The sequence below is a fragment of the Mobula hypostoma genome, chromosome 19 (assembly GCF_963921235.1).
Source record: "Mobula hypostoma chromosome 19, sMobHyp1.1, whole genome shotgun sequence".
NCBI lineage: Eukaryota > Metazoa > Chordata > Chondrichthyes > Myliobatiformes > Myliobatidae > Mobula > Mobula hypostoma.
The window spans coordinates 50,800,105-50,825,164 of NC_086115.1; the positions used below are offsets into that span (position 1 = coordinate 50,800,105).

Here is a 25,060-nt window from a genome sequence, read left to right on the forward strand (position 1 = left end):
ATAAACCTGATTCTGATATGGGTCTCCATTGTGAGCTGAGAGTGGGAAGGGGGCAGGGAGAGGGGAATCGCGGTTGGGGAAAAGGGGAAGGGAGATGGGAGGGTACAGGAAGCACCAGAGCTACATCCTGTAATGATCAATAAAGCAATTGTTCAGAATCAAGTGACCTTGCCTGGTGTTCAAGGTGTGCCTGCACCTGTGCCACCACAGCCCCCTCACCCCAGCATTCCTTTTCTTCCACCTGTCCCATGCACCTCTTACGACGGTCCACTCTCACTATACCCAAGATTTCTTTGCTCCTGCTAGATTTACAACGTTGCTCTCTGCTCCACTATTTACAGTGCTGTCCATCACAGACATTTTTGACTTGCGGCATTAAATGAAGAGAATAAAAATGTGATCCTACTCCTCATTAATCTTGAAGAAGATTGTAAAATACTGGTTCCTCTTTGGTATTAAACCTAGATGATCCTCCTTTACATCAAATGTTGGCAGAATAGGAGGTGATCATAATTAGGTCCCAGAGGATGAAACAAACTGATAGATGGATGCAACAGACTTTACATTGAAGTGATAACGAAGCTTAGTTGATATCTTTTTCCTCCTACTCACTTTTTTATTCAGTGTTACTGACACTAATTATAGTGGAATTGTACTGGGGTAAATCAAGGATTGGTACTGAGCCAAGTTCCCTCTAATTTTTTTTTACAGCTGCCCAAACAAACTATTGCTCTGAGCAGGAGATTTTTACAAGGCCTAAAAACTGCAAAACACTTTAAATGTTTAAATGTTGAGAAAATTCCAGCTGTGCGGCAGCAATCTGTGTGGATTGGTAATAATATCTCCTCGTCTCTGGCGATCCACATTGGCAGGGGTGTGTGCTTAGCCTTCAGCTCTACTCCCTCTATACCCATGACTGTGTGGCTAGGCATAGCTCAAATGTCATCTATAAATTTGCTGACGATATAACCATTATTGGTAGCATTTCAGATGGAGATGAGGGAGTGCACAGAGGCAAGATATGCCAACTAGTTGAGTTCTGTAGCAGCAACAACCTTGCACTCAACATCAGTGAGACAGAAGAGCTGATTGTGGACTTCAGGAAGGGTAAGATGGGGGAACACACACCAGTTCTCATAGAGGGATCAGGAGTGAAGAGAGTGAGTAATTTCAAGTTCCTGGGTGTCAAGATCTCTGAGAATCTATAAAGAAGGCAAAATAGCAACTATATTTCATTAGACGTTTGAAGAGATTTGGTTTGTCACCTAAAATACTTGAAAACTTCTGTAGACGTACTGTGGAGAGCATTCTGACAGGCTTCATCACTGTCTGGTATGGGAGGGAGGGCTACTGTACAGGATCAAAAGAAACTACAGAAAGTTGTAAAATTAGTCAGTTCCATCTTGGGTACTAGCCTCCACAGTGTCCAAGACATCTTCAAGGAGCGATGTCTCAGAAAGGCGACATCCACTATTAAGGACTCCCATCACCCAGGACATGCCCTTTTCTCACTGTTACTGTCAGGAAGGAGGTACAGATGCCTGAAGGCACACACTCAGCGATTTAGGAACAGCTTCTTCCCCTCTGCCATCCAATTCCTAAATGGACATTGAACTCATGAACACGACCTCACTTTTTTATATTATTTCTGTTTTGCACTATTTTATCTAACTAATATATATAATTACTTACTGTAATTGATTTACTTAATTTCATTTTTTCTTTCTATAGTATCATGTTTTGCATTGTACTGCTGCTGCTGCTAAGTTCACAAAATTCACCACACATGCCGTGAATACAAACCTGACGCTGATTCCGACAAAGGCTATGTGCGCGGGGGCATTTCAGCTACCGCGCGGCTGGCCGTGCGTCTGCGCAGTTTGGAGGGGACAGTGATACTGAAACACGCTGTCACCATTGTTCAGTTTAACATCAATTAAAGGATTAGTTAGATCTGGGCTCTAACCTGGGGTCCACGGACTCCTCGGTTAATGGTCGAGATCGAGGTCCGTTCCATAAAAAACCGCGAACCTCTGAGTTGTTCTCTGTGCTGACGAGTAGATGCTTGTGGTATGCGTATCTGAAACTTTGTAACAATTCTGGAGTACATACTTCCCATATCTTCCCAATTCTAAATAGGAACCAAGTAGCAAATAGAGAGTAGTTTATACTTTTCAGAGTTTCATCGCTGTACTCGATTCTGTAATAGTCCATTAAATATCCACACCTTCAAACTCCATACCTGGTATAATTATTGTGACACAATATATTTTGCAATAAGAAATAGTGGACAGGAGAGACTAAACTCAAACAATAAAATTTATTGTTTTTCAGAGACTAATTTGACATCATCAAAGATGATTAAGTACTTCTCCCAACAAAACAAAATGTACAAACAGGATTACATACAGATTATAGCATTTCAGATGCAAATAATGTGTCAAGTGATCATAGGTGTGGTGAAATTCTAATTGAAAAGAGTGTGTACTATAATGAAACCCTCTTTCATATACAAATTTTCTAGTTGTAAATTTTGGATTAACTTTGAATTTAACAGGAGTAGAAAATATTGCCTATCTGTCAGATACCATCATAGAAGTGAAAGTCAGGCAGGTTAGCAGATACCATATCACCAGCGTTTTAGCCTGGTGAATTCTCAAAGTGTCTTAATAATGACTAAGCCCTTCAGTGTTTAGCAATATGTAGTATAGCAAAAGACATTTGACGAAGAATGCATATCAATTAGAATCAGAACCAGAAGGCATAAATGTAGGAAACACTTATTGTAGCCGGCTTCTGTCTATGATACGGTAGTAAAGATTAGTAACATGACATTGGAATGCATAACTCTTCAAATTTTACAGTAATCTTGTATACCATACAATAGCATATATTGTTTGCTTTTATTCTCAAAGAAATGGCTTCCGATTTTTATGATCAGGCACCTGTAGGCAATTTGAGTTGCCTATTGTAAACTGGAAACTAGATATCCAATTATTTTAAATAGTCATAGCAAATGTTGAACATGATACTCTTCCTGGAGTACCCTCACATGATAAAATGAAATGAAATCAGATGCAGTGAGTAACATGTGGAACTTTTTATACCTATGCAAACATTTTCATATCTTTATGATTTATAATGTGTAACTATTTACTTGATGGTCATATGGTTTGGAAAACAGTTCTCATTCTAGAGTTCTCATTCTGTATCTTTATATACCTCCTACTTTTTAATTATCATCTTGATTAGAATCAGAATCATTAGCATACAGTATGTCATGAAATTTGTTGAGTTTGTGCCAGCAGCACAATGCAATACATAACAGAGAAAAAAAACTGTGAATTACAGTAGGATATAATGGTTAAATAAGTAGTGCAAAAATACAAAAATAAATTAGTGAGGTTGTGTTCATAAGTTCAATGTCCATTCAGAAGTTGGATGGCAGAGGGGAAGAAGCTGTTCCTGAATCATTGAGTATGTGCCTTCAGACTTCAGTACCTCCTTCCTGATGGTGGCAATGAGAGCAGGGCACATCCTGGGTAATGGGGGTCCTTAATGATGGATGCCGCTTTTTTGAGGCCTCACTCCTTGAAAGTGTCCTAGATACAACTCTACAGATTACTTTAATACTGTGCAGTACTAAAATTCAAAATCTAACATGTTGATTATATAGTGAGGTAATTGGGGGGTGGAATGATCCACGGAAATCGAGTACGTTGATGTACTGTAGATTGATTGTAAGGAGCACTAGAAATCCTTATACACTGAGTCAGTATCAAGAGCAAAATCCTTCAGTTCGTTATATCAAACCATAAAGAGCACTGGAGTGTTGTGCCTTTCAGTTATTAGAGGAGATTGTCCAATTAGATTGTCAAGTTTACTGTCATGTGGCTCTGGCCCTGTACTCACTGGAATTCAGAAGAATGAGGGGGGATCTCATTGAAACCTATCAAATGTTGAAAGGCCTCGAAATCAAGAGGATGTTTCCTATGGTGGAGGAGTCTAAGACTAGAGGACACAGCCTCAGAATAGAGTGATGTCCATTTAGAACGGAGATCAGGAGGAATTTCTTTAGCCAGAGAGTGTTGAATCTGTGGAATTCATTGTCACAGGTGGCTGTGAAGGCCAAGTCATTCAGTATATTTAAGGCAGAGCTTGCTAGATTCTTTATTAGTCAAAGTGTAAAGGGACATGGGGAGCAGGCAGGAGATTGGGGCTAAGAGCGAAATTGATCAGCAATGGTGAAATGGTGGTGCTGACTCGATGGGCTGAATGGCCTTATTCTGCTCCTCCTCCAATTCCACTCCTACGTCTTATGGTCTTATTGATAAATATGGTGAGGTACTGGCACGTAAATACAAACCACACACAGAATATAAGTTCTGCAAGACATTTAAGAGAGAAAAAGTATACCGTGAGGGGAACAAAAAACATTAGAACAGAAAAAAAACAGAGGCAAGTTTATGGTAGTGCATAAAGTGGTGATGAATTATTAACAGTTTGTACAGTGCATCGAGATCAGACTTGGCATCCTTGCAAACACCAGAAGAGGTGTTGAATGTTACCAATCTATTGTGGCTAATTTAAGATGGTTTTTGGAAGACATGTTCTTTCAATCTTAAACAGGACTTGATTGTTGCCCTCCAACTAAAGTAAATTCCACCCCATCTATCCATTGCTAACTCAATGGTATGCTGACACATACTATTTGTATGCTGACACATACACATACAATTTTGATGTTTCTGAATGTCACAGGTGGACCACATTGATGCAAATATGAAGAAAGCACCCCAACGTTAGGGATTTTGACAAGATTTCAAATATCATGAAAAATTCTTACAAATTTCTATAGATGTATGGTGGAGAGCTCCATACCAGACTGGTTAGATCACAGCTTGGTATGGAGCTTGGAAGGCACAGGATAGCAAAAGGCTGCAGAGAACTGAGATTCAGCCATCTCCATCACAGGCACGATCCTTCTCACCACTGAGGACGTCTTCATCAGCCTTCACCTCAGGAAGGCGGCATCCATCACTAAGAACTTGCACCATCCAGGACGTACCCTTATCACCATCCGGGAGGAGGCTGCTGTTCCTCTCCACAGCTGGTGGCACATCGGACTGCAACCCTGCCATTTCTTTAGCATTTGTCTGTTTTTAATGAGGTCACAATGCTAGCTCGACACTCAACCCAGCACAGATGGAAAGCGTGCAAGGAGCCGGCTAGATTTGAAGCTGTGACAACTCACCTTGAAGTCCGGTGCGTATGCCTCTACACCACTGGCTGGCAAAAGAGAAGAGGGAAAGAGCACGAAGATGCACATTCAATGATTCAGGAACAGTTTTTTCCCCTCCACCATCATTATTCTTTTCTTTCCACACTATTTATTTATTTTTATAGTTTATAGATTTTTTTTGTTATGATACCAGAAATGAACAGGTTTCACATCATATGTCATTGATAATAAATTTGATCCTGATTCTGTTTCCCGTTCTTTGCCTGCTTTTTTTTACACACCATGATGGAGTTAGTTAATAATTTGCTGTTTTGCTTACATCTCTGGAGAGTTGAGAGTTGTAATTTGCTCTGACAAATACTTTGGCATTTCATGGACTTACAAAAGACTTCACAAGTAACCCATCTGTCTGCAGTGGGAGTATGTGACTTGTGCAAAGCTCACGCGAAGCAAGAATGGAGGAAGGGTACTGCTGAACCTTGTGTCTGGAAAGCAATTGATATAAAGTTAATGGTGCTGAGAGTAAGAGGTGGAGGGGGGGTGGATTCAGCAAGGCTTCCCTCCCCAACCATTTCATTCATTATATGCAATGCCATATGATGTGGGCGATCATGATCTTGGAAGTGGTCGGCTATTGCCTTCTCCCGGGCAGCATCTTTACGAGACAGGTGACCCCAGCCATTATCAGTACTCTAAAGAATGTCTGCCTATCGTCAGTGGTCACATAACCAGGACTTTTGATATGCACCAGCTGCTCATATGACCATCCATCACCTGCTCTCTTGGCTTCACGTGACCCTGATTGGGTTGGGGGGACGGGGCTATGCTGGTTCTACACCTTGTCCAAGTGTGACCTGCAGGCTATTCGAGGGAAAGTGCTCCTTACACCTCCTTTGGTAGAGAGATAGCTCCACTCCAACCACATGCCTCAAAATGGCACTCATACTGATGTGATGATATTGAATGTATCCTTTCAAGAGTGCTAAACTTAATTCAAGACTTTAAGCCTATTGAGTGTAAGTGTCTGCAAGTACCTTCATTTTAGGGAGATTTTACTGTATCAACCTACACTTCAAGAACTAGTTCACTTTGCTGCTTCAGTCTCTTCCTGAGGGGATCTAGCGGACTATAAAGACTATTTCAAGTGGTGGGTCCTCCTTCCCAACCAAAGAGGAATTAATGCCAGCTAAGAAAGTAGATTATACCCAATTCATTATTAAGTGAGCATGTTTAATTCTGAGGAGTAATTCTGTATGGAAATTTATGACTTACATAAGGATTTCCAAACACAGGTACAATTTTTACAGTCTAACAGTGAGTTCAAAGTTCAAACTAAATTTTATTATCAAAGTACATATGTCACCATATACAACCCTGAGATTAATTTTCTTGTGGGCATATCCATAAATCTTTAGAATAATAGGCAAATTGGAATCAATTAACTGGAGTGCAGAAGGCAATAAACTATGCAAATACAAAAAGAAAGAAGTCAAAAGAAATCAAAACAATAAATAAACAAGCAGTAAGTATCGAGAACATGAGATGAAGAGTCCTTGAAAGTGAGCCCATCGGTTGTGGCAACAATTCAATGATGGGGCAAGTGAAGTTGAGTGAGGTTATTCCCTTTGGTTCAAGAGCCTGATGGTTGAGGGGTAGAGGATTTTAAAATTATTTGGAATTATAAAATAATGCAATTTAATTTGCTACATGTGTTAAAATGACCATATTATGAGATTAGCAATAAGCCTTTTGGGCCTGGAAAGTAAATATCCATCTCAATGTGCTGTGGTGCGTTTGGCACACTCTGTTAAATGCAAGGATTTTTTAAAATACTTTTTAATTTAAGGCAGCATTGTGCCCTTAGACTTGCCCATATAATGCATCTGGGTGTGCTGCTAATTGTTGTTTATTCTGTAGTTGGAACAGAATTATTACCAACCTTGGAAGATAACGCTTTTGAACATATCATTTTCCAAGAATGTGACTGCATTAGTTATTTCTTTAGATGAAAGTAGATCTCAAACTATCTGGAATCAATTTCTGTCCTTGTCATTTTTTTAAGTGAATTCAACTTGATGTTCTGCAAAGCCTTAATGAAAATACAGATCGCATTGTGCCTTGAATTTTGTTTTCTCTCTGTTATTTTAGTTTAAGCTAAGCATAAAAATCCCAAACCTGGACCCAGGATTTACTTCCAGAAGTTAAATTATGTTGCTGCATGTTTAAAACACAATGTACTCAATAAATATCATGGAAACTCTGTGCCAGGGGCATCTCCTTTCCCAGCACCTTCTGCTGTCAGGCATATGTTCAAATGGTTTCCTGGCTCCCAACAAATGTAATATCTTCAAGCTTAATGAGTAGCCAATCATGTGAAAAGAATGCTCATTAACAGGAGGCCAGTAGGCAATTGGTACTTATTTATTTAATCTCTTGCATGATCTGATGACTTGAGCTTGACTTTTTTTTGCCTGATAAACTTGTCTTGAGTGTGTAGAGTACAGGATACGGTAGAAACTTGAGATTTGCCCCTCAACTTCATGCTAATTCACCATCAGAGCACAAATGGAAATAGCCTATGATCTTGTAAATTTAAGAACAACACATTTACTTGTGAGTCTTGAATCTTTGCAGTTACAGCGGGAAATAGTTTAACACTGTCATGGCACCAGTGACCCTGGTTCAGTTCCGCTGCTCTCTGAAAGGAGTTTCTACATTCTCCCTGTGATCGTGTGGGTTTCCTCCAGGTGCTCTGGTTTCCTCCCACATTCCGAACGTGCGGGTTAGTAGGTTAATTGGTCACATGGGTGTAATTAGGTAGCGCATCGTGTACTTGTTGGGCGGAAACACCTATTACCGTGCTGAATCTCTAGATAAAATTATAAAACAAAATGAATTGCTGCAGTCCCATATGTAATGTTTGGTGAATTCATGGCGGATTTGAGCCATTGTACAATGAGCTGAATATGTGCTGGGACATTTATATATGATTCAGATAGAAACCAAAATATGGATTTTTTTTAGATAAAAGATATATTGAAATATTAGTGACAGAGGAAGTAATATGCATGCCTAAAATTGGTTTCTTGGGCTGTAAAGGCAGTAGTGATGGTTTGGTGGACCACCAAAATCACAAGAAGAACATCTTAACTTTAGGTAAGCTTTTCAAAGCATCTTAGGGACAGATTAGTTCCAAAATAGCTGAAATTCATATCAGTTCAATCAGATTTGTCCTGATTGCGGTGGAGATGACGACAAGATAGTGCATCTGGCAAAGATGCACTGAATCAATAAACAAAATTCAGCAGTCAAAGTTGAGCTACTTACAAATTGCTTTGAGCATCATGCAGGTAATGTGTTGCTTGCACCATTAGCTGCCGTGCACAATCCAACTCTTCCCAGCCAAAAGAACAAAGGCAACATTTTCATTTGATGCTGGTAACGTGGAAACGAGTTTGCCGCGTGTACCCCTGTATGGGATTGCAGAATAACAATCAAAAGGAAAGACTTCCTAATGTGTTAAAACGTATTGGGTAAAAATATGAGTGGTCTGAGACAATTTTTAATGCCACACTAAATCAGAATCAGATTCACCATCTCTTAATATCCATGGGTCTTGTTTTACTTGCATTTAGAAAGCTGTCTGTATCATTTTGCTGTAAAAACATATGATTGAACAGGGGAAGTAAATATTTTCTTTGCATTTTTACTTTCTTGGCATTAAATTCCACTACAGTATTTAGAGTTGCTTCTCCTGGAGTGAAGAATACTCACCATGTGTATATATTTGCTGTGTTATGAACTTGCAAACTTTATTTTGTTTTGGTTTGTTGTGACTTGTGCCTTGCATGACATTTTTTTACATGACATTTGAAGTGGTTGAATGAGAGATCTCTGTCTATTTGTTTGTTTGCATTTATCTCTTCTCTTACACTTTGGTATAAATTTTAAATTGGGAACATAGAAATATAAACAGGTCCTCTGTCTCTTTGAGCAATTCCCTGCATTCAGCTCCGATGGGAATCATCAAATATTCTGGTTTAGAACTACTACAGCTGAAATCCAGTCAGAATCATGGGTACTTCAGTAAGATTTAGTTGTCTTAAGATGTTTAAAGCATCTATTGATACTCAAAATGATGGATCCTGGACTGTAGACTCAGGTTGCAAGTGCATTTTCCCTTTAAGAAAACAGATGCATGGAAGATGAGTCGATGTACATGTATGATTGAAATACAGAGACCTGAGACCACCCCCCACTCCCCCCCCCACCCACTCTCTACTCTTGACTATCCTGCTGGTGAATGCACAGTCAAGAAAATAAAATTGAAAGCGTCAGAGCAAGATTGTAGTACCCGAGGGACATCAGGGATTGTTGCACACTTTGCTTCATCGAAACATGGCTCACTGTTGCAATTTCGGATGCAGTGTTGCAGACCGATGACTTCATCATTCTCCACAAAGACAGGACAACTCAGTCTTTTAAAGGTAGATGAGCTGGAATATGCTTTACGATTAACAGATGTGGTGGTTCGGTCTCAGTCCTGCTCACCTGACCTGGAACATCTAGTGGTCAAGTGTTATCCATTTTATTTGCCAAGGATGTTTCCCACCATCAAACAGGTAGTGGTGTATATTCCACCTGTGGCCAAAGTCAGGCAGGTATTGGACCAGCTGAGCACTGTGATTAGCAGTTACGAAACAGCCTTCCCTATTATTGTGGGGGATTTCAACCAGGCCAGCTTGAAGAAGTCTGAACAATTACTAACAACCTATCACCTGTGGAAGTAGAGAGCAAACATACTTGACCACTGTTATACTGCCAAGAATGCTTACCATGCCCACACTTTGGGAAGTCCAATCTACTGGCTATATTTGTACTCTCGGTGTATAGGCAACGACTAAAGACTGTAGCACTAGTGGTGAGGGCCAAGAATGTATGGTCAAATGAGGTGGAGGAGCACTTATGAGACTGCTTTGAGTCAGTGGACTGGACAATATTCAGGGATTCACCTTCAAATCTGAATGAATATGCCACAGTTGTCACTGTCAAGTGGTGTCACAGCAATGACCTTGCACTCAAACATCAGTAAGACCAAGGGATTGATTGTGGACTTCAGGAAAGTGAAGTTGAGAGAACACACACCAGTCCTCATTGAGGGATCAGCAGTGGAAAGTGTGAGCATTTTTAAGTTCCTGGGTGGCAACATCTTTTGAGGATCTCTCCTGGGCCCATCATATTGATACAATGACAAAGAAGGCACAACAGCAGTTATATTTCATTAGGAGTTTGAGGAAACTTGACATGTCAACAAAGACTCATGCAACCTTTTACAGATGTACTGTGGGGAGCATTCTAACTGGTTGCAATACCATCTGGTATGGAGGGGCCACTGCACAGGGTAGGAGAAAGTTGTAAACTCAATCAGCTCAATCATGGGCACTAGCCTCCCCAGCACCGAGGACACTTCCAAAAGGCAATGCCTCAAACATATGGCATCCATCAGTAAGGATCCCCATCACCCAGGACATGTCCTCTTTCCTGCAATCAAGGAGGAGGTACAGGAGCCTGAAGACACACAATGGATAATGAACTCACGAATAGTACTGACTATTTTTCTCTCTTTCTGCAGTACTTAATTAATTTAATTTTGTAATATATACATTTTATTGTAATTTATAGCTTTTCATTATTATTGCATTGTACTACTGCTGCAAAACAACAAATTTTATGACATATCCCAGCGATAATAAACCTGATTCTGATTCTTTTAGGTCTAAACAATTATCAACTTTCTTAAAGACATGCAGTGATTTGGCCTCTGTAGCACATTGTGGTAGAACATTCCACAGGTTCATTACCTTCACAGTGGAGAAATTTCTCCTCATCCTGTAAGTTTGACCTCTAGTCCACAAATACCAGCCCATTGAGGCATCTTTGCCTCATCCACAAGGTCCAGCCCTGTTAGAATTTTGTTTTAATTAAGTATTAATGAATCCAAAGCCAGTTGACAATCTCCCTTCATATGTCAGTCCTCGCACCCAGGAATCAGAGACACTTTGCCACATTCCTTCTGTGGGAAGTCTATCCTTCCTTAGATGAGAATTGGGTTGCTTGTCCACAAGGATAGCTAATTCAAGATGCAATTTGTGGGTAACAGATTTAAATTTAAATAAAACGATTAGATTTCCTGCATTATTGCCCACTATAACTGGTGGTCTGGGGCATACTGATTTTTCATTAAAGGCACTAAGATCACTGATGGTCCTTGAGATAATTAGAGGTCATTTTGAGATCTGCCCTTCTCCCTCTTTCTCTCAGTTAAGGCTTATCCTCCCACAAAACAAGCTTTTAATGTACATACCATTTTCTCCTCTGACTTACTGAGGGAACTGTAAACATCTTTTGTCAACTAGTGGGTGAGTCAATAGAGCATAGAGTCAGAGCATTTGGAATCAATGGTGAAACTCAGCAATGACATAAAATAACCCAACCATAATGTCTCCACTTTCTTAATTGGATTCAGTAAACAATACCAGTCTTCTGATTTGCTCCCTGAATAGCAATTAACTTCTGAATAAGCTCCAGTCAATATTTGCTTAACTTCAGTTCAATGTAGGCCTGTACTTCAGGAACACAATGACACACTTTGCCGATTGTACACATAGTAAGTGTTACAAGGCTCTTGTCCTCTTGAAGCAAAAACTTATTGACTCAGTTAAAATGGTGGCATCTGAAATCCTGTAATATTAATTTTAAACAAGTGCACTAAATGTAAAATACTGAGATGCTGCAAGTCTGTGCAAACCACTACACCATAATGCAATCTCTTTTTAAATGGTCCAGGCTAAATATATACTTTTATAGATCATTAATGCTAGCATGCTGATTCAACTGCGTCTCCAACCTTTGCCAAATCTCATAATGATCTATTATACTAAACGTTTCTCGTTTTACAGCTACTGGTTTGACTGCTGAGCATTTCCAGGATTTTCTCTAACTTTAGACTTTTAGATTCCTGTTACACTTGAACTGTAGCACACCACTACAAGTTCGTGTACAATTTGTAAGTTTGGAAGAAGCTGGCTGCCCAGCAATGGTAACCCCAAGGCTGTAGGACAACTCTCTAGCATAGTGGTTAGCGCAACGCTTTACAGTACCAGCGACCCGGGTTCACTGTCTGGAAAGAGTTTGTACGTCCTCTCCGTGACCATATGGGTTTCCTCCCACAGTCGAAAGACGTACTGGTTGGTAGGTTAGTTGGCCATTGTAAATTGTCCTGTGATTAGACTAGGATTAAATCAATTATTGCAGGGTGGTGTGGCTTGATGAATCAGATGGGCTTATTCCACACTGCATTTCAATAAATAAATAAGTCAGTCAATAAACCTGCCGTTTCTTTATTTGCAGTGGATGATATTTGCACGACTGTATGTGATGTCATGGTGTAAAAATGTAAAAAGGATGCCCTGCCATGGAATCAGAATTAGAATCTGAATCAGGTTTAGGATCACTGATATTTGTCATGAAATTTATTGATTTGTGAAAGCAATACAATGCAAAAGATAAAAAATATTCTGGGTTACAATAAGAACTGTGAAAATAAATAAATAGTGCAAGAAGAGAGCAGAATAGTGAGGTAATGTCGATGGGTTCATGGACTGTTCAGGAATTTGATGGTGGAGGGTAAGAGGCAGTTCCTACAACATTGAGTGCACATCTTCGGGCTTCTGTAGCTCCTCCCAGATGAAAGGAGGGCATGTCTAGGATGGTGAGGATCCCTCATGATGGATGCCACCTTTTTGAGGTATTGCCTTTTGAAGATGTCCTCGATGGTGAGAAGGTTAGGTCAGACCTTTTTCCAATCCTGCGCATTGGTTTCTCCTTACCAGACAGTGATGCAACCAGTGAGAATGTTCGCCACGGTACGTCTGTAGAAATTTGCTTGAGTCTTTGGTGATATATCAGATCTCCTCAAATTCCTAATGAAATATAGCTGCTGACAAGCCTTCTTCACAGTCACATCAATATTTTGGGCCCAGGATAGATCTTCAAAGATGTTGACACCCAGGAAATTGAAACTGCTCACTCCTGATCTCTGGATGAGGACTGGTGTGTGTTCCTTCAACTTCTCCTTCCTGAAGTCCACAATCAAATCTTTGGTCTTACTGGCATTGTACAAGGTTGTTGGAGATACCACTCAACCAGCCAGTTTATCTCACTCCTGTATACCTCCTCATCTGCCAACGGCTGTGACATTGGGGAACTTATAGATGGTATCTGAGCTGTGCCTAGCCACACAACTGAACACAGTGCTTGACCAAAACCTCACTTAATTTCCCTACCCACGTTTCCTCCTCACAACCTGCAATCCCAGTCTCCCTCACCTTGCTCCATTTGGTCCTCCAGTTGACCTTCCTATTGACCTTCTGAACACCCGATGTTTGTGCTAGAATGCCAGAAGAAGCTTTTTTAGTCACCTTTGCTCTCCTGATCTTTGATTCCACCCCATCCAGCTTTTGTCTGGGTCCCTGATGGAGCATGTCTCCGTATGAAAAAGTGCAGCCTATTTCTTCAGCAGCTATTGATGCTAACAGGAGCAGGTCCTTAGCCAAAAGCGTCTGTAGCTTGCTGTATAATGGCTACATCACACATTTATCAAGGCTCACTACAGTGTCTAAGTAGTTATGTTTCTTCTCTCAGTGCCTACTTGATCAGGTACCTCTTGTATCTGATAAACGATGTGATAATCGGTAATACATTTGTGGTCATCTGTTTGTAGCCCACCCACTTCATGCTTCGGCAGAGGTCCTGTTCTCCTCACCACTGTTGTAACATGTGGTTTTTTTGAGTTACTGTCACTTTCCTGTGAGCTTGAAGCAGTCTGACCTCTCTGATTACCAAAGTGTTTTCACTCACAGACCTGCTGCTCACTGGATGGTTTTTGCTTTACATTAGTGGCAGTCCTTCAGATTCAAAGAAGACACGTGAAACCTGTACATGATGGAGTTTTAAGTGGAACAGCTGTTGCACAGGGGCAATCCCACTCTCTCGGCAGAAGCGACCTTGATCCAGTGGCACGGACAACCGTTACGGCTGGAGACCTCTCCTGCTGAAGTGGATGACCAGGACATCTACGTGTCTTGCCGCGCTCTTAGCGCTCCACAATGCCTGCTGGGCCTGCCTTCTTGACCGTTGGACCATTAATCGGTCTCCTCCGCTCAGTCTGCCAGGGCCAGGCTTCACACGCTGGGATAGACAGATCCCCTACCTCACCGAGGGTTGAAGTTCCATTGGCTACCCTCACCTGGTTTGGCCCGTCTGCCGAGACGGTTTACTGGGGTGTGGCCACTGCGCGTGTTACAGCTACTTGGAGCCACAGGTGAGAGCTGAGCGCCAGGTGGGGACCAAAGGTGGACGAGCTGCCCTGAAAAAGGGCACGGCAGGCCCCCCCACCAGAGGTGCTACCCCCTCCTAGACACCCCATACACCCCATTACATACCATTGCTTTACATACCATTCTCTGTAAACCCCAGGGACTGTAGTGTGTGAAAATCCCAGTAGATCAGCAGCTTCTGTGATACTCAAATCACCCTGTCTGGCATCAACGATCATTCCACAGTCCAAGTCACTTAGATCACATTTCGTCCCCATTCTGATGTTTGCTCTTTACAATAACGGAATCTCTTGAGCATGTCTGTGTGTTTTTATGCATTGAGTTGTTGGCAAATGATTGGATGATTAGATATTTGTATTATCATACCTAATGAAATAGTCATTGAGTGTATTTTCATTAAACTTCCATGCATCCTCTGATATTTTTGCAAGAATCAGCATGTGTTATTCTGTGTGGGGGGGAAATAAAACTAATTCAGTGCTATTAACATAGAAGCTAAATGTATCTTAAATTTTGTATTTAAATGTATCAGCCAAAACTGTCCTCTGCAATATACAAGCAACACACATAAAAGTTGCTGGTGAACGCAGCAGGCCAGGCAGCATCTCTAGGAAAAGAGGTGCAGTCGACGTTTCAGGCCTGCTGCGTTCACCAGCAACTTTTATGTATGTTGCTTGAATTTCCAGCATCTGCAGAATTCCTGTTGTTTGCGTTTTTAAATTCTCTGCAATATACAGATTTTTTTTCAAATAGAAGGCAACAAAGAAAACATGATTACAGGTTCTTGTCTATCATGGCAGTTATAATTTTTAATAAAAGACAGTCAAATAATGTGACAAAAATAACCTTCTTTGGCACAGGTAAATATCCTCCATGTGATGTTTAATGTGTAAATTGATATTATATATTTTTATAGAAATTATATTGGTAATTGCCAGCTGAAATGAAATGCCAGAGCTTTGTTGAATGTCTTTAGCATTAATTTTAGCATAATTAATACAGTGAATACTTTCTGGTATAATTTTTTGGTGCTGAGAGGTATTGCTGTGAACAACACCACTGGATGGGTGTGTGAAACAGGGCAAGCGGAGTGCATGTATAGGATACTATTTTATATTAACTCCTGGTTTTCTCTTTATTCTACAGGTAGATTTTAAAGATTGATTATCTCCACTGCCTGACGTCAGGAAGGGTGTTCACATGGGCTTAGGAAAAAGGTTGTGCCAAGCTACATTTCAACTGAGGCCATTTCAATGGTAGGATGCCAAAATTAAACAGCCAAGGACCTCAACTGGAGATGTAGTTATCTACTAGCCCAATACCATGAACCTATGCTTGGCCATGTAAGATGCAGTCAAGGCCCAATTGTACAGAAAATAAGTTTGCTTCATTTACTTTTAACAAAGACTTTCAGAAACCACCTCGACTATTTTATGAAGCTGAGCAGCAACCAATGAATTTGCTTGCAACACTGGAGGTCAAAGCAGAACGCAGGTTTAAATGGAGTGGATATCTTTTTGCGTGGAAAGCAAAACTGGGCACCCTGTTTTTGGGTGTAATAATACTATGCCTAGTAATGGCATCTTATATTTTAACCAGAAACCAACAGAGACTACTGCTCACTCCATCGCCATTCCAATACAGTACCAGCACAAATAGTAACTTCCTAGAACTGGACTCGACAGAGTTTGAGGATGACACCGATGAGCTTTCCTCTCCACTAAATTGGATTGGAAGTACTAATTATTTAAAATCTGAACTCATTATTAAAACCCGCAATTTCAAACTTCAACTCACGCCAAGAAGACTGCCAGAGTGGAATGATCTTATCAAAGAAGAAGCACATGTAAGTTGGAATTTAATTTTTTTATATATAAAATCACTGTTTACCAATAAAATGTCAACATGCATTACGTGACTATTTCTGCAACCTTTAGATTTTTAACATGTAAAGTATAGAGAGTGCAAACAATTTTAATGACCCCATTTAGGTGATTTAAGAATCTAGCTCAGGGCTGTGATCTGAATGATACCATATATGCCACGTTTACAAGTTGGACCATGTAGCAAACTAGTTGGAAACTGAATAGAATTTTACTTAGCAATAAACATTATTTGCTCCAGACATTGAAATAACGTATTCACTGCTGTGTCAACCACTGCCATTAGATCCTGAAGCCAGATATATTCTCTGTATGTCAAATTTCATGACGTGCTGAATGTCCCCATTCATTGGTGCTGAAAAAGATTTAATTGGTAATGATTATTGCTTTCCCATTTTGCACAGTTTGAAATTGGAGCATTACATTTTGAGTATTAATACAATAGTTAGTTAGCTACCTTGATGTTCAGTGATGTGTGGTATAAAACAAGATTCCAACTTTAATATTCGATGTCTCGCAGTATTAGTTAACCTTGCCCATCTGCAGATTTAGGATTTTACAGTGTTTTGAAAGGATACAAAAACTGTATAATGTTCTCAATTTACATAACTACTTGAAATAAGACCTCTGGATTTGTGATTCCAAATACACACACTTAAATGTTCTGAAATCAAGATGCATGTAAGTAAATTATAGCACCTTTCAAAAATAAGCAAAACTTCAATACATGTGCTCTTCTGGCCAATGTCATCTACTACACAGTTGCATGACATCCACTGGAGTATTCGTTCACTCCAAGTTGCACTTATTGCTGTACTCTTAAGTAAGAATGTACAAAATTGGAAAATGATCCATCTCTGGTATTTGGTATCTGTTAACTACAGATTGATCATATGACATGGGAACAGAATAAGGCCATTCAATCCATCAAGTCTGCACTGCCATTCAATCATGGCTTTTTTCCCCCAATGTTCAAAGGTTCAAAGGTTCATTTATTATCAAAGTATGTATGCAGTATACAACCCTGAGACCCTTCTTCTCCAGATAGCCATAAAAGAAAGAAAACCATGAACGTCAGTTCAAAGAGAAACAGCAAACCCACCACCATGCCCAGAAAAGAAGAGCAACACCATCATCAACCCTCCCTCCCCCGTAAGAAATGCAACAAGAACATCACCCACTACCCCCACTCACCCCCACACAAAAACAATGAGAAAGAACGGGCAACAACACAGAATACAAAAACCATAAGATTTAAAAAATCCAAAGTGCATAGTCCAACTGCATAAAAGCAGAACGGCAGCAACATCCTGCAACGTCACTGAAAGAGAGACACTGCTTGAATGCAGAGGGATACCTTCTGGGCACAGTGATAGGCCACATAGGCTCCTCGTCCAGCAGGCAGGTAGTCGGTGCTAAACCCTCGCTTCCCTTCTCAATGTTTCAATCTTCCCCAATGCTTTGAGTGGCAAATAATGGAAGTTTTAATCAATGAAATGGAGTCAAACATCAGCACGTGCCTCACAGTCGCGTAGTTTCTTCTCCTCGAGGGTGTTTGAACTTGAGCTTGCGCTCACTTCCCAGAATCTTCTTGGAGATAACAAAGTGCTGGATTTCTCAGTTGATCTCCAAAGTGTAAATCACAGGCTCTAACAGTTCCAGAAACACATTCAAGATGAAAAACAGACGTAAAAAAACACCATTATCTTCCATTCACCCAATGGTCTTTAACTTACTTCAATTTTGAATTTGATAGAACTAAATGCATTTTGAACCAGAACTATGCAAAATGCATATTGATTCTCACATCAGTCCATGAAGAACATCCTAAAATACTAAGCATGTACTATTTTTTATTTTTGCATACAGTCCATTAGTGATCTGTTTAAGAAGTCATTACAATGGGCCTGCTCTCAATGTCCAGAGACAGAAGGAACCTGTACCCAATCTAGCTCATGCCTCAGTAGAACATCTGAATGCATATGGCTTCATGTATCAGAGTTTCAGACAATGTTTGTCTCAGCTGATGTGTCTCAGGGAACAGCACACAGCAAACAGTCTCATGTGTACACATACTGCTTGAACCTTAACAATGACCATGGACCTTCCTGACTGACACACACACCTAAAGGAGGTGCATGATCTGGCTTGAGAGCTTAATGCAGTGAGACTGATGCTCTATTTGTGCATGAAGGTTTTGATGGGAAGGCCCTTCTCATTCTAAGCCAATCTAGGTCCAGGAGATTGTTAAAGAGTTGCGGCTATGAGGCATTCTGCATCCAACTGGATCCTCTGTCTCCTTTTCCTGCGTGGCCTTCAGGACATTCGGTCAACATCAGGACAAACGACCAGTTTTACCTGTGCAATATTGTTTAATGGAGTATTGTTGACAGTAGATTGCTCTTCAGCTATGTCCTTGAGGTCTTTTAAATCTGTAACCAAAACAAGCAAATACAGTTACTAGAATTGAAATGCAAATATTTTGACCTGTAAGTAAAAACTTTGCCACTATAATGTGATTGAATTGTTAACAGTAACCATTATGAAATGCTTTGAGTGGCTGGTCATAGAGCACATTAAAGCCTTTCTCCTGGCTACATTGGACCCTTTCCAGTTCACTTATGGCTCAAGTCGAATCACTGACGATGCAATAGCCTCTGCCCTGCACTCTGCCCTGTCCCAGCTGGAAAACAGGGTTTCATATACCACACTACTGTTTTGTAGACCTTATTTCAGCATTCAACACCACCATACCCCAGAAACTGATGGGGAAACTGCCCTTGCTGGGTCTCAGAACCTCCCTCTGCAACTGGATACTGGATTGCTTAACAGTGAGCCCACAGTCAGTCCGTGCAGGCAGCAACGTCTCTTGTTCCATTATGCTGAGCATTGGCGCTCTCCAGGGCTGTGTGCTCAGCCCACTGCTGATGCATGACTGTGTTGCAGGACCCAGCTCAAACCTTGTCATCAGGTTTGCAGATGACACAACAGTGGTTATCTTTATCAAAAATGATGATGTGTCGGAGAATAGAGAGGAAGTGGAGCAACTGGTGGTTTGCTGAGAGAAGAACAACCTAAGCCTGAACGTAGAGAAGACCAAGGAAATCATTGCAGACTTCAGGAAGGTGCAGATGAACCCCATCCCCTCCACAAATATATGGCCGCTCCATAGAGAGAGTTAATTGCACCAAGTTCCTGGGAGTTCACGTCATGGATGACCTCACCTGGTCTCTTAATATCACCTCCCTGAACAAGAAGGCACATCAGTTCCTCCACTTCCTAAGAAGGCCTTTCCCCCCGCCCCCCCCCCATATTAATTGTGTTTCAGTGGAGCACCATTGAGAGCATCCTGACAATTACATCTCCATCTGGTCTGGGAGCAGTTGAGCATCGGACCAGAAGTCACTACAAAGAACTGTGAGAACAGCTGAGAGGATCATAGGGGTCTCCCTACCATCCATCGGGGGCGTTTATCAGCAGCGCTGCGTACACTGGGCTCTTAGTCTTATTAGGGATCCCAACCATCTATCCAGCATCCTCTTGGACTTGGCAGAAGGCTATGATGCATAAAAACAAGAACGGTTAGAATGAGAAACAGTCTCTTCCCTCAGGCCATTAGGCTTCCGAACTCCCTGTGGCATCATATTCAAAGTGTCACTGGTTAATCTGTTCTGTACCTTACAATATTTAATATTAATGCAGTTTTTAATTTGTTATTTATGTGTAATTCATCTGTAGATTTTATCCTTCATAAGTTATTATGTGCTATGTGTGTTGTATGCTTTACACCCTGCTTTGAAGAAACATTGTCTTGTTTCTACATACATTATATGGTTATCCATGTATGTAGTTAAATGACAATAAACTTGACTTGATATGTTTAGCCTTCAGATCAGCATACTAAGCTGTTTTGATTGTGTAACAGTGTAAAAGAGATCAAAATAAAGATAGCATTTAATATCTCCCATTTAAAAAAATTAGTATTCAAATCTAGTAATAATTGGGCTGTTTATTTTGCTATTTCCTATTTTGTACTTTTGTGCAAACTTCAAAATAGTCTTTTGATGTGTTTCCTTACATCTGTAGTAAAGAGTTTAACTATAACAGGATAATGTTCCCATAGAACTTGGTTAACTTTTGAGTAGATTGTTCCTTGATGATAGATGTGTTTGTCGAAATATTAAAATTTTAGAAATTCTAATATGGTGCAGGTGCCCCAGTGCTATTCACTAAAGAAAATAACCCATTTGAATTCTCCTTGCAGGGTTTGTGCTCCAATACTTTGCCTGAGACCTTCTGCTTCTGCACTCCCGTCAATGTGAATTTAAAAGACACAAGTTTTTAAAATAGACTGAAAGAACAAAATTATATTCTTAATAGCTTGTTTGAAGGTGCAAAGATCATACTGACCCAGTAATGTATATTACCCAAGACTTTTTCTTATAAATATTTAGCAAGCTTTGAATATAGCCATCTGTGCTTTCAGATGTTATCTCAGATGATCATTGCAACAGCTCTGAAAATAAAATTGTGTGGTTAAATATTTAGCAGCGTGAGGTCAATACAATTTAAGGCAAGTACTGAAGTATTGATTTCTTTCAATATTTTGTTATGTTCACATTACAGATATTTTCAGTTATTCCAAGGAGGTTTCTTCAGAATGTAAAGAATCATTGTTGGTACATGAAATATACGGGAACTGCATCAACAGACCCCTACAAGAATAATGCATATTTTTTGCACACAAAGCATTTCCAAATGATATTTGATTACCTGAGAAAGGTCATTTGGAAACATTTGCAACACCACGATGGTGAACATTATCGCCTCCGCTGTCTTCCATATTTCTACATAATCGGACAGCCAAAGTGTGGGACTACTGATCTGTATAACAGACTTAGACTGCATCCTGAAGTGAGCTTTTCCATTGTCAAAGAGCCTCACTGGTGGACAAGAAAAAGGTTTGGTAAGTAGTGAAATTGCTGTTTATGTGATTTTGCAGAGGTAAGATTTGCTATTACTAAACCTGCATTACCATTTCGATAACACGAGGAAATCTGCAGACGCTGGAATTTCAAGCAACACACATAAAAGTTGCTGGTGAGCGCAGCAGCAGTCCTGACGAAGGGTCTCGGCCTGAAACGTCGACTGTACCTCTTTCTATAGATGCTGCCTGGCCTGCTGTGTTCACCAGCAACTTTTACGTGCGTTACCATTTCAATTACTGGACCCAATAAACCACCCCATCCTTCTTTTGTGAATGAAAGGGGAAAAAAGCATTAAGATAGTTTTTTAAAAAACTTAATAAAAGGCAAAATATGATCAGTGTTGTTCATATGGTGCAGTGGTGAAAAATGAGAAATAATAATAAATGTATTTAGATCTATAAAAAAATCACAGTAACATTATTCGCACTGATGGAGAAAATTTACTGAAAAGTGTTAATGTACAAATAGATAAGTATTAATAGTTTTTCAATTTGATTTTGGTGAGAAATGTATAATCATTATCTTCACTTAGAATATAAGGGAATGTCTAAAGGTGGAGATAGACAAACCACTAAAACTGGAACTGTAGATCAGCACCAGAGTATTCAACAGCAAGGAATGAGTGAGACATATTTTCAGTGGTAAATGATTCAACAATTATTAAATTGGGGAAGATTTGTTTTGGAGTCTGGCCCGGTTTTTCTCAGAGTCCCATGCACAAATCTAGTCTCAATATGATGACGAGAGTGTAAAAATAGGAACAAGTGCTGGAAAAGAAGATTTCTTAAGGATGCTTCTGAAACTGGGCGACTGCTGCTACTTGGGGCCTTTCGACAGGCATTTTCTTCTCAGAGAAGAGATTTGATTTTGAAATGTATGAATGGATTGTCAAGGATAGACGTGTAAAAACTTGATTCTATGTGAAACAAAAATTATGGGTTATAAATATAAGGATATAATGCTGCTTTACAGTTCAACTATAACTACCACAAAAAAATAGAGAATTTTGGGTGAAATTTGCATTTACCACACCTCATGTTCTGTTATATTAGCAATGATCCTAAAATCATTATGCAAGGCACACTCTTAAAGGAATTTATCACTGTTGGGAGTTTTCAATAATTGTACTTATTTTCAGGCCTTCAGGAAAGGTTCAGGAATTACGCCAGGTACAATGCACTAAAATGTGTATTTTGAAAGATTTTAAGTACTTGTTTCCTGTTATAATTTACTAGGAAACTGATTTATCAGTGATTTAAAATTGGACTTTAGCAGATGGTGGAATAATAATAAACAGAAATCATTATTTTGTATTTTTGTTGCTTTAATTAAGTCACTGATTTAACATATTTTAAATATAAAGAGTACAAAGTTCAAAAGAAAATTTGCATTGGGTGAAATGGAATAGTTTATACAGTTTTGAATTTAATGGGTGTTAAGAATTTGAACAAAATCTACAGCGATCGCTTACTGACTAGCAGAAGGAATGGAATAATGCCAGTGTTGGCCCTGTTACAAGTTGGTTATCACTATGGCAACTCATGGTATTAAATGGCCAGGCCAAATCAAGCTTTCACTCACCAATTTTGCAGATGATGGTGAACTCAACAAGTGTATGGACTATCAGGTTTTTGGTCATTTAAAGGTCTGGAATAAAGGACAGGAGGTGGGGAAAGGGTATGGAGGAGCAATTGCACAACTTGGCATGATCTAAGTATTTAGCATTTTGCCTTATTACAGATTACAACCCAGTCATTATTCTATATTTATATTTTAAATATGGGTGCACGAGTTGTGGGATATTATATTTCATGGTCTCTAATTTGTGTAATTTAGTCATCTGCTGGGACTAGAAAGACTTTCCTGTCATTCCCACAGTTACTGCAGCAATGGCATTCAGTTATCCCCTAAAAGAAAGACATTAATAATTGTCACAAATGTTTGTTTAAATTTCTGGCTCTGAGTTTACAAGCAATAATTCCTATAAATTAATTCTGAGATTATAATGCTATGCTTGTGATGGTAAAATAAATATGCTGCATAACTCCTATTCCATGTCAGAAGTGACATGGAATGTAGAATGGAGAACTGAAGTATTTATATTTAACTTGTATACAGTGGTGTGACCGCATAATGCTAACCAGTCCAATGAACTGTGATACTTTCAGTGTAAAATGGGACCGGTGCCATGTTTTATGTTTCATAAATTGCATTGTCTCCTAGCTTTTAAGTCCAGTTACTTTGCAAGAAATTTATAGAGAAAGATTTAAAGATGAGCCTTGTTTACCATATGTGATCGAAACAATGCAGTGTTTGCATTTATAGCCAACACCGTCCAGCAATGTACTTGGGGGCAGCCCGCAGTGTTGCCATGCCTCCTGCATGCCCACGACTGGCTAATCCATATACGTTTGGAATGTGGGAGTAAACCGGAACACTTGGAGGAAACCCACATGGCTACGGGGAGAACTTACAAACTAAAAACTCCATACTTGCATACAGCGTCAGGAATTGAACCCCGATTGCTGATCACTGGTGCTATAAAGTGCACTAACCCAGACATCCCACCCTGCAAAAACTCATTTCAGGGAGGTAGCACCATCAATTTGCGGGAGACTCCAGGAACTTCCGGGAGAGGTGGGATGTCTGCAATAGAGTAGCTCCTTAGCAGCTAGCCAGCTAGTTTAAATAACATTAGCTACGCTACTGAACGAATGACACCTGTTAAACTCACCTCAACATGTCGTTTACAGTCTTAACCCACCATGGGCAATACAGAAGTCACTGTTGCAAACAGTGCAACGAGCAACACTGTCATTATTTTGACCTCTATTAGGCAGGGGTACTCTTTAGTGTAGTCTGGGGTGACGTACGTTTTATATTTTCTTTTTTTGGAACACTCTGCCACTCTGACTTTTTTTGAAACTCTCTGGCTCTTGCTCTTGCTCGTGCTCTCTCGCTCGTGGTCGCTCTCCCTCGCGCTTGCTTTCTCGCTCTCTCTCCCTCTCTCTCTCGCGCTTGCTTGCTCGCTCTCTCTTTCGCGCACGCTCTCCTGCTCTCGCGCTGTCTCACTTGCGCTCGCTCTCTCGCGCTTTCTCTCACTCTTGCTCTCGCTCTCACTTGCGCTTGCTTTCTTGCTCTTGCGCTCTCTCTCTCTCGCGCGTTCTCTCACGCTCGCTCTCAAAAAAATCAATTTCCGGGACATTATATACAATTTGCGGGCATCAGGGAGCCACTATTAATTTGCGAGAGACTCCCGGAAGTTCCGGGAGAGGTGGGATGTCTGCTAACCACTGTGCTACCATGCTGCCCACTTCAGTAGCTTCTTATGGACACCTTTAATGTTTTACCTTCCTGTGATATCAGCAGCATATCCTTCAAACTCATGTATAATGTTGTCAGGCCTTGTTATGAATAAAAGTTTTTTTTTAACAACAAGATTCCATTTATTGCAAATAGGGGTCTGCTATGCTCTTGCAGTTCAGTGGTGCCAGTCACACCTAAAAGTACAAGAGGTAGGAGCTGTGGATTAGCATTGATTCTGGGGAA

At 40.2% G+C, this 25,060-nt stretch overlaps 1 protein-coding gene across 5 annotated transcripts in view; it reads left to right on the top strand.

The window, feature by feature from the left end:
• chst15 (carbohydrate (N-acetylgalactosamine 4-sulfate 6-O) sulfotransferase 15) overlaps nt 1-25,060 on the top strand; it is a 214,197-nt gene that overhangs the window by 151,970 nt on the left and 37,167 nt on the right. For all 5 annotated transcript variants that reach the window (XM_063071865.1, XM_063071866.1, XM_063071864.1 and 2 more), the window contains 2 exons: nt 15,787-16,486; nt 21,150-21,489. In XM_063071865.1, coding sequence (XP_062927935.1) covers nt 15,989-16,486; nt 21,150-21,489 — 838 coding nt within the window. In that variant the 5' untranslated portion in view covers nt 15,787-15,988. The remainder of the gene's footprint in view (nt 1-15,786; nt 16,487-21,149; nt 21,490-25,060) is intronic.